At 40.4% G+C, this 14755-nt stretch overlaps 1 protein-coding gene across 1 annotated transcript in view; it reads right to left on the bottom strand.

Moving 5' to 3' along the window:
* Window positions 1-14755, bottom strand: part of OXR1 (oxidation resistance 1) — a 250858-nt gene that overhangs the window by 83048 nt on the left and 153055 nt on the right. Inside the window, exon 6 of the mRNA XM_026663861.1 lies at window positions 2416-2600. Within this exon, the coding sequence (XP_026519646.1) occupies window positions 2416-2600 (185 nt within the window). The remainder of the gene's footprint in view (window positions 1-2415; window positions 2601-14755) is intronic.

Below are 14755 nucleotides of genomic sequence, written 5' to 3'. Positions count from 1 at the left end.
CAATTGTGTAGCCTGACTGTCCCTATTTTACAATGCTGCAGAACGTCTACTTGGGCAAAATTCTAAGGGTATTTCCTGGGTTCTGGAAACCCATTACTTAACTTGCAGAGCAAAGAGGGAGCATCTGGTGGTGCAGGTAGAGAATAAAGGGAACTGAATTGCAAATTTCATTGTAAGTACTTATACCGCTCCCCTTCTGCCCAGCATCCAAGTGCCTTACAAGTAGAGCTGGTTGGGAATATTTTGGCAAATTACTTTCCAGTCAAAAAACACTGATTTGTTGAAACCAAGACTGTTCACTGGTATGGGATGACTTCCACGAATTTCTTCACTTGAAACGTTTAAAACAAACAAACAAAAAAACCTGAAAATGAAGTGGCCCATTTTGATATTTTCTAAACAAATAATTCTAGTTTCTTGGTATGAAGCTACTTTGTTTCTAAATTTAAGACTATTAGAGGGAAAAAATTTAAATTAAAATAGTCAAAATTGAAATATAGTATGTTTTAAGTGACCCAAACTGAATTTTCTGGCTTGTCAATTTGTGAAAATTTTCAAGATTTCAACTTTTCACCCCAATAAAGGGACAGTAAAAAATTTTTAAAATCCCAAATATTTTCCCAGGACAGGAAAACCATTTCTTGCCCAGCTCTACTCACAAACATTAATGAATGTTGAGTATGTTAGCACTCAAAGACTGAAACATTCAAACTCAAGTGCCTAAAGTCAGGCCTCCATATCTGTATGTACACACCTGATTTTTAGGAGGTACTTATTTTGATACCATAAAGATGAAAGCAAGTTGCCTAGTTTTATAATATCCAGTTTTGAAATTTTTGGCTTAAATTTTTGATAGCTAAGTTGCAAACCTCCTGCACAAACCCTGATTTACTCTAACAGAGTGAGCCACAAATTCTAAACCCCTATTTTCATTCCTTTGGTTTATAGAACTTGTGACAGAAAAACCAAAGTCTACAGCTCAGATTTCTCAGGATCTTTGGCACGTTGTTTTGCAGTAGATTTTTTAAAGAAGTGGATTTCAAAGTTAATATGCCTTGGAACACACACCCGCACACACATAAGTTACACTGACCTAAGCGCCCGTATGGACAGCGCTATGTTGGTGGGAGAGCCTCTCCCCCCCAACATAGCTACAGCCAGTCGCAGGGGCTGCAGTAATTAAGTCAATAGGAGAGCTCTCCCATCAGCTTAGAGCATCTGCACTAGCAGTGCTACAGCGGCGCAGCTGTAAGCTCTGTAATGTAGTCATAGCCAAAGTCTAACTTCAGTTTTCTCTCTGAAAAGCTATGTGGTTTGAAAAAAATACATTTGAACAGACGTTACAGATGGCATCTTGATCCACATCATCTGATTATCTTCCTCTGGCATTTTTCAAAGACACGGTATTTCTTTACCTTTGACTTACAACACAAGAATTTATGTTAATTCTTTACTAAGACACTTTCGAAAGAGTTACACATAGGAGGTAACAGCCTAAAAAGATATCCTGTAAAGTGTTTGTGCCCTTTTGTTTTATGATTTCTAAGAGTAGCCTGATTCTTTAAAAAGTTCTCCTTGTTTTAATGTTAAGATAGGCAGGTCTCATTTATTCTGTTTTTGATCAAAATATGGACAACTGGAGAACTAGCAGGATAACACCAAGTGACTAAAATAAACCCGAAGAAATTGAGAAGAAGGAATTTTGAGACAGTCTATTTAAAGCTTTATAAACAAAAACTAAAAAGCCCCACACTTATTACATAATGAACATATGGGAAAAGGGCTCTTTGCTTAAGCTTCAGACTCCTTTTATACATCAACTGACATTAGGGTGAGAAAGGTCCTGCTCCATTTTTCCAGTGCTCCAGCACTTATATGGATAATGAATCCTTTATTTTGCTGTTCACTGTATTCCTGATACTAGTTTAAAAAAAAAAAAAAAAAGGCAGAAAAAAATTCAGGCCTGTTTATACTTCATAAAAAAAGAAGGCACATTTTCTTCTTTGGAAGTCAACCAGAAATCTTAGTTATATGCTTCATATCTAAAATTACTCAAGGATTTGGAGCTATTTCAAAACTACTGTGTTTTGCAGTGGTCACCATCAAACAGTTAGTTTGTTAACAGTTAGACTAGGAAAGCAATTATAAGTATGGGGCAAAAATATAGTAACTATTGCCAAATGCTAACTTTCTAAATAGTTGATGATGCCCAGGAGATGAGGAAGCTAAAATTCATTTGATGTTCATAGAACATATAATAAACCAAGAAAATGAAAATAATAAAGCAGTTTTCCAAGTCTCTCCAAGTTAATCTTGGATATTCTCAAAAAAAGTTTACTCTGTTTTACTATATAGTTACTAATGCAGATGCTATACAACTTTTTGACAAGTTTTACAAATACTAGTCTATCTTACATGGGTAATGAATCCTTTATTTTGCTGTCCACAATTTCTTTATACAGAGCAGCTGACATCACTTCTTCCATTGGACACATGATGCCATACTCTTCGCAGCCGTTCTCTTGGACCATAGGATCAGATTTATGTGGATCAAACATTATATTATTTGGCGTCACTAGCAGCACACCATTGACCGCACCCTAAAATGAGAGGGGGGAAAAAACATGATAAAGGTTTCCTTCTAGTTTTAGTTTATCCTTAGTTCTTTAACTAAAGAAAACTACTTTGAAACACCTTTCCTATGAGACTAGCATCTTTTCTGGGGTTTGTACATACTAAAGTAAACTTTGCTAGCCAACAATAGTGCCACAACACCTTCTTGTGCTCTGCAACCAAACAAACTAGTCCCTATAGTTGGAGATAATACCTTCTCTCTACAAGTAGATGTGGACCAATGCTGCCCGCTTTTCAGGAAGAAAAATCTCAACTCTTTCCTACCTGACAGCCCTACACATTAATTGAGCTGTTGAGTGTTCAAGAATTCCAGCAAGCGTGCTGAGCAAAGCCCTGGCAACGAGGAGATGTTCGTCTACAGATGGTGACCATAAATTTCTTCTGAAGCTTACTCAGATCCTTAAGAGTCATTGTTTCAAAGGTTTGCTGCTTGACCCTTCTCAGAGTTACCTCTTAACTGGACAAGCCAGAGAGAGTGTTTTATGCTAGCTGTTTGCCTCCGCTTCCCCTCATACTAAAGTGGCAGAAGTATGGATACTTCTACACTGCAAGAGATGACCTGCAGCAGTGCGTATTAGAGTGTGGGTTAACTGAAAATAGAAGTGTAGATGTTTGGGCTCGGGCCTGGGCTCTGAGACCTGGCAAGGGGGGATTTTTTGCTCCATAGCAAGAGCCCAAGTCATAGATCATCTTTTGCAGTGTTGACATACCCTTTATGTCTGGCATAAACCTCTCTGTTTGACCTAATCAGATAATTATAAAGAGATCATTCAAGTAATAAATACTTTAAGTTGTATTTTGTAAAAAGATATTAAACTTACATTATTAAAAGTAACATGATATTACAAAATAAAGTTCACTTAAAATGCTACACTAAATATCCCTTTTGTTCAAAGCATGCAAGAGATAATTAAGCTAGCTTTTTAATTCTTAGAAATCAATAGAAACAGACACCTAAGAGTAATGATGTTTGTCACTAATGCAACAGATTATATTAGATATTTTAGATATTCTGGTGTATTTGTTTTGAAATCACAAATTCACACAGAGCCTCAATCCTTCACCACTGAAATTCAGCCACCTCCTAAGTGAGATACTGAAACTGTTTAATAAACTAAACCTCTTTTCTGAAAGTTTCTAACAAAACAACTAAGATTACTATAACAAAGATTAGAGAATATTTTTCAATTTTGCTTTGCATATTTCCTGGCACTTTATGTACAGCTAAGTTTCACTATTTCTCCTTCAGCCATTCATCATCTTCTGCCCATCTGTGTGGGTTTTCCACCAACCCACATAACAGGGGGAAAATATACACATTCTAAAAATAGGAAAGTTGTAAATAACATTGGTAGGGAAAACTGAAGAGATGGTGTAGTACCTTTAAAAATACTTCTATTGTTTTTAAGTGATTAGACTTCAATTTGACAATATTTTTTTCATTAATAGTTCACAGGCACATTACATACTCAGGCATTTAACACCTTTTGTGATAAAGTGGAGCACTTAGATGGACAAAAGTGGCATTATGAAGTGAAATTTGCCCCATTTACGAGACCACTCCCCCCGTCACTTCCCCCCTCCCAACTACAGGTTCTGTAAACTCAACCTATAATACAAAGAGTAGTGTTGTTTCAGATTCCTGCATAATCAACAAAATCAATGTGCAATTCCACTGATGTGAGACAGAAGAGACTTTACTTAGCACCACAAGGCACCCAGAGTTGTGGGAGAACAAAGGCTTTTCTGCTAGTAAAGTAAGGCAATAGAACCAAGAATGCACAGAGACCAAGTCTGTTGAATAAAAGTGATGGCATATTTTAACACTCATTTCTTTTAAAACATGGAAGTACATTAATCACTACCAATGGTTAAGTCTTTTCTGAAAGGCAGCACCTCTAGCAGTTCAGCATCCTACAATTTACACAAAGGATATTGCTGCAGCCTAATCCTAAAGCCAGAGCCCAGAGCAGAGAAGGCAAAGATCACAGTGCCTGGGGTGCCAGGAACCAGAAGCCAAACTCTGGATTCAGAGAGAAGGCCAACACAGAATTATGAGGTTCTAAGTAGTAACCACAGTTAAACATTTAGATCAGATCTAGCCAACAGACCATTCTGTAGTCTGTCTCAAACAGAAAATCCTGCAATTACTTGGATGGCGGCTAAAAACATACCTAGGATTTTTATACTGCTTATATTGCTGTAGTACTTAAGTGCACGTACAGCAGTCACACACAAGTCTTCCCCCAAAGTTTACCATCACAGAAGTAAAAAAAGGAAAGTCCTCACTGGAATGGAACATCAGAATCAGGATATTCAGAGGGGCAACAGTTCTTAAAAACGATCTCAAAACATGCGACAACTTTTAAAATACACCGCTACCCCTATATAACGCAACCCGATATAACATGAATTCAGATACAACGCGGTAAAGCAGTGCTCCGGACGGGAGGGGTTGCGCACTTCGGTGGATCAAAGCAAGTTCGATATAATGCGGTTTCACTTATAATGCGGTAAGATTTTTTGGCTCCTGAGGACAGCGTTATATCGAGGTTGCATCCGACGAAGTGGGCATTCACCCACGAAAGCTTATGCTCCAATACATCTGTTAGTCTTAAAGGTGCCACAGGACTCTCTGTTGCTTATATCGAGGTAGAGATGTACTATTCTTAAAATCCTGGCCTTAAGGAGAGTAGAGACTTAACTAGATATGGTTACTCATTGCTTGGGACTAACTTTGTAGCCTGGTCGACAGTGAACAGAAAATTACTTAAAAAATTAGGCTGGCAAAGATACAGACGTGAGTGAGGATTTAAAAGAAAAAGATAACCCAAAATTCAAGCCCAGCAAGTCTACTTTATGGCTTTCAACATAATCCAAGCTCTCCATCAACCATGCCTCATTTCATCATCTTCAGGACAATCAACACTGTGAACAGTGACGCTACATAGCCTCATGAGCAAAAGGACTTTGGACAAATGACGCCAAACCCTTAAAAAAAAAAATCTGATTTGTTTACTATAGCCTGCGCTGGGGCATTCACATTTCCAGGATTGGATCTTTATCTCTACTTGGGCTGTTTACTATGTAGCTCTTCCTTACTGGATCAAGGACACAATATTGAAGGACCCAAAACGCCCCCATTAAAAGCAAAGCATTTTTCATTAGTGAACAGTTGTCATCTTGACTGTTATTGCCTACACTGACAAATTGCTTAGCTTTATTTAAAGTGGAGAGACATATACATGTTCTCAGTTATGGATTTGCAGACACTTCAAGATAGTTATGAAAGTTTACCAGGCCAGGTAGAACCCTCTCAACCCCACGTCTGCCACTTTTTAACATGATGGTGAAAAACAAAAATACAAGTGCTATTTCACTCACCAATAAGAAAAACAGATTTCAATCATCAAGACTAAATAATTTTGCAAGCCATTTTTATGTTGGTTAAGGGAATCCTAGAGACTAAAACCGTATCCAAAAGGGTACATGTGAAGAATCAGCTGCATGTTTACTTCTGCTATAGTTCACCTTGCCACATACTGACAGACATGTTTTTCACATTTACTAGGTATTACCACAATAGCTAGAACAGTTTGTCTCAATTTACTCCAAAGAGAAGTATCAAGGAGTAAATTTATTTCAAGGATAAATCCTAACAGTTTTGACGAACTTGGGTGGGACTTTGCTTTTATAGGCTAATCACTGAGGCACAGAGGATTATAAATGCACTCTTTCTGCTGGTGGGCCTACAGCCAAAAATGAAAATCTGTTAATATCCTTGGGGAAAGGACAAACTCAAAGAAAGGGCATTTTATTGTACTTGGAGGTTTCCCAAAACAAATAAAAAAAAAGATACGTTTGGTGATTAAAGGCAACCTGTATCTTTAGGTAGTTGTCCTTGAAGTGCCTGGAAGACAAATTTTCCAGTTCTACAGCTGCAATACCAAAAGCTTGTGAGCATTTAGTTTGGGAAAAAATTTTCCTGCTCCTTCCCTAAACACCAATAGTATAAGTCAGTCATTTAAGGTCTAACTCCAACCAAGTACCCCATATTACAGGGCCTGGGGAGACAGTACAAAGGAATAAAAAATCCTTGGAAGTCCTTAGCTGTGCATTATAGACTTCCATAGTGTTCTTAGGCTCATGTTTAAGCACAATATGAACAGCTGAAAACTTGTCCAGACTCCTTGGAAAAAACAGACTTAGTGTTTCATAATTCTTGAGCAAGAGCTGGCCTAGCTTTTTTTGTTTTATTTTAAACTAACAAGTCTTGTTGGCAAGTTGTTTGCTGTGATTCAGCTATGGACCTGTAATGATTTCAGGGTTTATTTCTCTCTCTCATTGAAGAAAAACTAACTTGTGGCAGCTTCCTTATCTCTACGACAGAGAGCTTCAGTAGTTGAAAAGGAACGTGTTGGCCCTCCAATACATCACTGATGCTTCCATCAGACTTTCCCATTTATAAGGTTACTGGGGTCACGACAAGTATTCTGTGCTGTGAAAGAAAATGCACAACCACTCCTCCTCAGGGATGCTAGTTTTGTCACAACTTTCACAAAACCTTTACAGCTCTTCTGTATACAAACTAGGAGAGCTCACTCATTCCCATTAAATACAGACTAAACACAAGTTGAATAAAGAAGCCTGCGTAATCGTGGATTTCTTAATAGCTGATGGTTCCTGATTTGACATTCTCTTCATTAAGATTTCTCGCCTATACTAATAAGTTTGCTTTATTATATACACAGTTGATTCACATTAGGGCTGTCAATCCCATTTTAACTCACACGATTAACTCAAAAATTAATTGCGATTAAAAAAATTAATCGCAGTTTTAATCACACTGTTAAACAATAATAGAATATCAATTGAAATTTATTATAAATATTTTTGGATTTTTTTCTACATTTTCAAATATATTGATTTCAAGTACAACAATACAAAGTGTACAGTGCTCACATTATTATTTATGTAACAAAAAAATCTACATATGTAAGTTGCATTTCCACGATAAACAGATCGTACTACAGCATTTGTAGTAAAAAACTAATATAAAGTGAGCACTGTACGCTTTGTATTCTATGTTGTAATTAAAATCAATATATTTGAAAATGTAGAAAAACATCCAAAATATTTATAAATTTCATTGGTATTCTATTATTGTTTAACAGTGCGATTAAAACTGATTAATCGGGATTAATTTTTGTAATCGTTTGACAGCCCTAATTCGTATACATTACACACAATAAGCTATAAATAGTTAATATAAACATACTATGAATTTAATATTCATTGAATGTGCCAAACTGATGAAACTTGAGACCATAGGTATGTACAGTCGACCAACAGTGGTCAGGAACTGCTACTGTTAGTGTCCCTACCAATGAACGAAGACCACCTTAGTGATGAGAACACAGTCTCAAGAGAAGTTAAGGCTTGAAAAGGCATAAAACTGAAATATCAAATAGTGTGCTGCCAACTGTGCTGGTGGTTTTGCAACCACACACACACACACACACTCACCCCTCCTTTCATATCTTATGGCCATTTTCTAGTCAATTAGTTACCTGAGATAAAGTTTAACAAGTGACAGAAAAGGAAGCTTTCTAACACATTAACACTAGCTCTTGGACCCAGTTTGTAAAAATCCTATCCTATCACAGTTTTGTCTAAGACAGGGTTGATGGGAGGAACAAAAAAATTTTGAGATGCAAATGTGACAAAAAGTTATCACTTGGGTGGATTACTGAACTGCAAAGCATGCAGGTCTTTGTTCCTCCTTTCAGCAACAGGATATCATGCCTGGTGTGGAAAGCAAAACTGAAAGTAGGGCACTCGTGAAATTCTGAGGGTCTACAGTACCAGGCTAGAAAGATGTGGGAGCATTCAGAAGATCTAGCCAGTTGGTAGTATGAGAATTTCTAATTATAGATTAGCTGATTCTCCTTGAGTGATGGGAGCTCTCTCAAATAATGGCTTGGACTGTTCTAGCTCCTAATTAACTTGATGGATATAATGTGTGTGAGAGAGAAAGTGAGACACCCAATTTACTACTCCTGAGGGAATTCTGCACCAAAAAATAAAAAAAAATTCTGTGCACAATATTTTAAAATTCTGCAAAATTCTACATATGTTATTTGTCAATAAATAAATGTGGAAGCTCCAGCATGGCAGTGGGGAGCACAGGCCACTGGCTGCACAGAGGTGCAAGATGACCCTGCAGCGCCCCCCCTTTCTTCACCCTCAACACAGACTCAGCGGTGAGGCTGCAAGGGTCGGGCCTGCCCCAGAAACACCCCAGGGCCCTACGCCTTCACGCTAAGTGCACCAAGATAGCAAGTGAGAGGGACAGAGTCTCACACCCACCCACCCACCCAGCTCTGGCTTCCAATCCAGGTATGGGGCAAGCAGGCTCTGCTCAGCAAGATCCAAGTAGGGAGGGCTTAGTGGGGGGACGACCCAGGTGTGGTGTGAGAGGGTTCTGTGTGGGGCAATCTGGGTATGGGGGGTTCAGGTGCAGGGGCAATGGGACTCTGCAGGGGGTACAAGTGAAGGTAGTTGGAGCTCAGCGGAGGGATTGGGGCTTGGTGGGGTGGAGGTCTGGGTGCAGCTGGATGTGGCTCAGTGGGGTGGGGATCCAGGTGCAGGGGACAAGTTGTGGGGGGGTCTCATTGGGGTGGAGGTTTGAGTGCAGGGGCCGTCTGGGTGCAGGGGTGAGGGGGCTTGGCAGGAGTACAGGTGCAGTGGGCGTTCTGGATGCAGAGGGGTCAGGTGGACAGGGGAGCAGCTCCCTGTACAGTGATCCCTCCCCCCACATAGGAGAGAAGTGATAGGGGCAGGAAGTGGGGAGGTGGAGGGGTGCAGAGCTTCCTGCAGTCGAGGAGATTTCTGGGGCTGCATCTTACCTTGCCCCAGCTGCTCCATGCAGGGGAAGAATAAGTCCCGTCCTCCCCAACCCGTATAGCAACTGAGCCCGGCACAGGGTAGGAGCCACCGGTTGGGGGTATCCCCAGTCCCATCCTGTGCCTCCGCAATGATTTACCTCTCTATCGGCTGCTCCAGGTGCCTGAAACGACTGCTGGGGAGGGTTGTGTGACCACTCACACAGCTTCCCTTTGCTTCCCCCTCATTTTCTGCAGGAAAAGCAAATAAATCTGCGGGTACATGAGTTCTGCGCACACACAGAGGTGCAGGTTTCCTCCAGGAGTAGTTTACAAATAAAAATCATCGATGAAAGCATATTCCTACAGACAATTACTTCCATATGATAAACGTGGAACCACCAGACTTGATCAGACCAAAGGTCTATCTAGTCCAGTATCCTGTCTGACCCAGTGGTGAGCACCAAACGCTCGAGAGCAAGGTGTAAGAATGAGAAAAAATGCAGGTGTGGAGTGGTGCCACTCCCATATTACATCTCATCCTGATTTCTACTAATTGAAGATTGGCTTAAGCACTGAAGCATGAGGTTTAATATTCCTTCCACTAAATTTCTAAGCATTGACACTAATATTCTGGATGTGAATATAAGAGTGCCCAAACTGGACAGTCCCTATGTAAAAGGATAAATGGACACAAGTCAGATATTCGGAATAGCAATATACAAAAACCTGTAGGAGAACACTTCAACCTCCCTGGACACACAATAGCAGATTTAAAGGTAGCCATCCTGCAGCAAAAAAACTTCAGGACCAGACTTCAAAAAGAAACTGCTGAGCTTCAGTTCATTTGCAAATTTGACACCATCAGCTCAGGATTAAACAAAGCCTGTGAATGGCTAGCCAACTACAAAAGCAGTTTCTCCACCCTTGGTGTTCACACCTTCTCAACTGCTAGAAGAGAGCCTGATCCTCCCTGATTGAACTAACCTAGTTATCTCTAGACTGATTCTTGCCTGCATATTTATACCTGCCTCTAGAAATTTCCACTACATTCATCTGATGAAGTGGGTATTCACCCACGAAAGCTTATGCTCCAATACGTCTGTTAGTCTATAAGGTGCCACAGGACTCTTAGTCTGGATCGGTAAAATGCAACAAACACGGCTACCCCTCTGATACCACTGCTCTACAGCCAAAATGCTTCTGAAATAAATGTAGTCAAACTTTACTAATTCTGGGTCACTGAGAACGAAAATGATGCTTAAAATTGTTGATTGGCTCTAGTTTTCAAGATATGCTATTGGGTCAGTATATACGACCCTTGACTTGGGAATGGCTGAGGATAAGTGAGTTATAAAGGGAAGGGATCTCAATTTAAACCAGAAATGACTAAAATACATCTTTGACTGGATCTATGAATAAATCTATGACTGGGTTTGGACAGTACTTGCTTTTTAGGCAAAACAATGAGTGATGCAATCTGAAGCTGGTATTGTGTCATACATGATATGAGTTGCATCATGTTATTCCTAGAAGTCATGGATGATGCAATCATAATGAAGCTTACATCACTCTGCTGAACAAATTGCCCTATATCAGCTCTAGAAATCATACGGTGTCGTGCTCTCTTATTTGTCAGTGTTTGATTTTGCAAAGGGACACGTTTCTGTTTAGCCAAAGTGAGCAGAGATGCCTCGTACTTGTGTGAACAGTGCAGATAACTTCTGCTATGTTTGTGGTGAAGTGACTTTTGCATCACAAAAGCGCAGTATAACCACTACGGTTAAGAAAGCCTATCACCTTTATTTTGGCTGCAAAATTGGAGATCAGGACAAGAGGTGGGCCCCACACATATGCTGCAACACTTGTGCAACAAATCTTCGCCAGTGGTTGAACAGGAAAAGGAAATCTATGCCTTTTGCAGTGCCAATGATTTGGAGAGAGCCAACAGATCATACCAGCAATTGTTACTTCTGCATGGTGCCTCCAGTTGGGAAAGGTGTGTCAAAGAAGAAAAAGTGGACAGTGCATTATCCAAACATTCCATCAGCTATATGCCCAGTACCCCACGGAGGAGGACTGCTGGTTCCTGATGCACCAGAATCATTCTCACTTGAGTCAGACGAGGAAGAGGATGAAACTTCTGGTCCTGAACCATCAAGGTCACAGGACCCACATTTTCTCCCATCCTCCTCCTCTGAACCACACCTCATAACACAAGGTGAACTGAATGACCTTATCAGGGATTTGGAACTACCCAAGAGTAAGGCAGAGCTGTTGGGTTCCAGACTACAGCAGTGGAATCTCCTGGCAGGTGATGTTAGGGTTTCCATGTTCCGTGACCGTCAAAAGGATCTTGTCCCATTCTTCTTCATGGAAGGTGATCTTGTAGCCTGCAACAACATCGACGGTGTGATGGCAGCCCTCAACATCGTTCACGATCCAGATGAGTGGAGACTGTTCATTGATTCATCGAAGACGAGTCTGAAAGCTGTTTTACTGCATAATGGCAATGTTTTGCCATCAATTCCAGTTGGTCATGCAGTCCATATGAAGGAAACCTATGACAACATGAAACAACTTTTGAGGTGCATAAACTATGACCAACATCAGTGGCAGCTTTGTGGCGATTTGAAGGTTGTTGCTCTCTTGCTTGGTCTGCAGACTGGATACACAAAGTACTGCTGTTTTCTCTGCGAATGGGATAGTCGTGCAAGAGATTCCCACTACATCAAGAAAGATTGGCCACTCCGACAGTCATTGGAGCCTGGGAGGAAAAGTGTTCAGCATCCACCACTTGTTGAATCAAGGAAGATTTTGTTACCACCCTTACACATCAAGCTGGGTCTGATGAAGAACTTTGTCAAGGCCATTGACAAAACACAAGCAGCTTTCAAGTACCTCCGTGGAAAATTTCCAAGGTTAAGTGAAGCTATAAAGGAAGGTGTCTTTGTTGGTCCTCAGATTCATGAACTTCTTCGAGATGATGCATTTGACCATGCACTGCGTGGCAAGGAAAAGACGCATGGAAAGCCTTCCAATTAGTGGCAATAAATTTTCTCCGAAACAACAAGGCAGACAACTACAGGTTGTTGGTGGAAAACCTCCTCAAGGCATACAAAAGCCTTGGTTGCAACATGTCACTAAAGATACATTTTTTGCACTCTCATCTAGATTTTTTCCACCGAACTGCAGAGCAGTGAGCGACGAGCACGGCGAGCGATTTCACCAGGACATTGCAACAATGGAGAAAGGCTATCAGGGCAAATGGAGCCCATCAATGCTTGCAGACTATTGCTGGACAGTGACAAGAGATGCTCCATTTAATGAATACAAGAGACAAGCCAAGAAGCGCCGAGTAGACACTGAATAGGACTAAACTATGTACAGAATAGTTTTTTGCCTTTTGTTTCATAATACATTTTATTTATATAACCCTTTGGCTGATTTTTAAAGTGTTACATAAACAGGACAGGTGAAATATTATCATGTAAAGCAACCATAAACACATGAAAAGACCTAGGTTTACAATTTATGATTAAAACTCTACTATCTACACAATATACATAGACATAAAATGTAAAAACTTAAATATCTTAGAAACAGTAGCCAGTTGTTTTAATTGTCATATTTGAATTCAGCACATCAAAATACATAATAAATAGCACATTTTATCTCTGAAGCAGACGACTTCTCAAAAACTGTAGACCAGTGTACTTAATCCCTTTTTGAATCTTCAGTTCTTAAGATCCACTTCCTGTGGCAGAGAGCACAACAGTTTAATTCTATGTTGTGTGAAAAAGCATTTCCTTTTATTGGTTTTGAATTTGCAACCTTTCGATTTCATTAAATATTTGTTTCTAATTCTGTTTAGGTCCAATTAAGAATAGAGACAACTGTATGTTATTTTTAACTCTACATAAATAAATTACAATGATTTGGACATGTAAATGTGCATATTTATTTGTTTTTCTTAAAGTTAATTAGGAATTTTAGGAAAAATTGTCAGAGCGGCCACCAGCAAGAGTTGGTGGCCACACTTTGAGGCCACCAAAAATTTGTTGTGAGAACCCGTGTAACAGCTCAGGTTCAATGGGCACAACATACACCTCTACCCAGATATAACGCGACCCGATATAACACGAATTCGGATATAACACAGTAAAGCAGTGCTCCGGGGGGGCAGGGCTGCGCACTCCGGTGGATCAAAGCAAGTTCGATATAACGCGGTTTCACCTATAACACGGTAAGATTTTTTTGGCTCCTGAGGACAGCGTTATATTGAGGTTGAGGTGTATCTCCTTCCACCAAGTTATTGTGACAGACTGCCTGGAAGCACTTTAACAGAGATCTAGTTTTACTGCACATGCACATTTGACTTTCTGGCTTCAGCTACTGACGTGCTGAACTTGAATTCCAAGCTTAATCCTGAGTAACTTCAATACCTCCCTGCAAAGGGGGTGCCATGCTATGCACCAGGTGAGAAATCCAGAGTACCCCATGTGACGTTACCCTCTCTGGGCTACTTCCTACTACTGCTTTCCTCCCTCAGCTTCTGGTCTCAGCTAAGGAAAAATGAAAAAGAAACCAAACCAGGCTCAGCATATTATTCTCTTCCCTCAGAGAGGCTTCTCTGGCCCTTTTGTCAGAAGACTTCAGGGTAGGTCTGTACTCCTCCCCTCTAAACTGGGTTGCTCCCTATTCAACCCTGTCTCTCCAGTTGGAGCATGCTCTGCAGGGCTGGTGGGGCAGGGCTACCTGTGCCCAGTACCATCCTTTAACCCTTTCCAACTCACTGTGGGATTTGTGTACAATGCCCTTATCCTTTTCAAAATAGAAAAACTGCATATCTGTAAGAGAGGATGGGAGAGGTAGATACGCTGGAGGGTAGGGATAGGGTCCAGAATGACCTAGACAAATTGGAGGATTGGGCTAAAATAAATCTGATGAGATTCAACAAGGACAAGTGCAAAGTCCTGCACTTAGATTAGAAGAATCCAATACACTGCTACAGGCTGGGGACCAACTGGCTAAGTGGCAGTTCTGCAGAAACGGACCTGGGAATTACAGTGGACGAGAAGCTGGATATGAGTCAACAGTGTGCCCTTGTTGCCAAGAACAACAATTGGGCATATTGGGCTGCATTAGTAGGAGCATTGCCAGCAGATCGAGAGAAGTGATTATTCCCCTTTATTTGACACTGGTAAGGTCACATCTGGAGGACTGCATCCAGTGTT

Source organism: Terrapene carolina, unplaced genomic scaffold (genome assembly GCF_002925995.2).
Source record: "Terrapene carolina triunguis isolate 2854851 unplaced genomic scaffold, T_m_triunguis-2.0 Scaffold58, whole genome shotgun sequence".
NCBI lineage: Eukaryota > Metazoa > Chordata > Testudines > Emydidae > Terrapene > Terrapene triunguis.
This window is presented reverse-complemented; position numbering and strand designations above follow the sequence as displayed.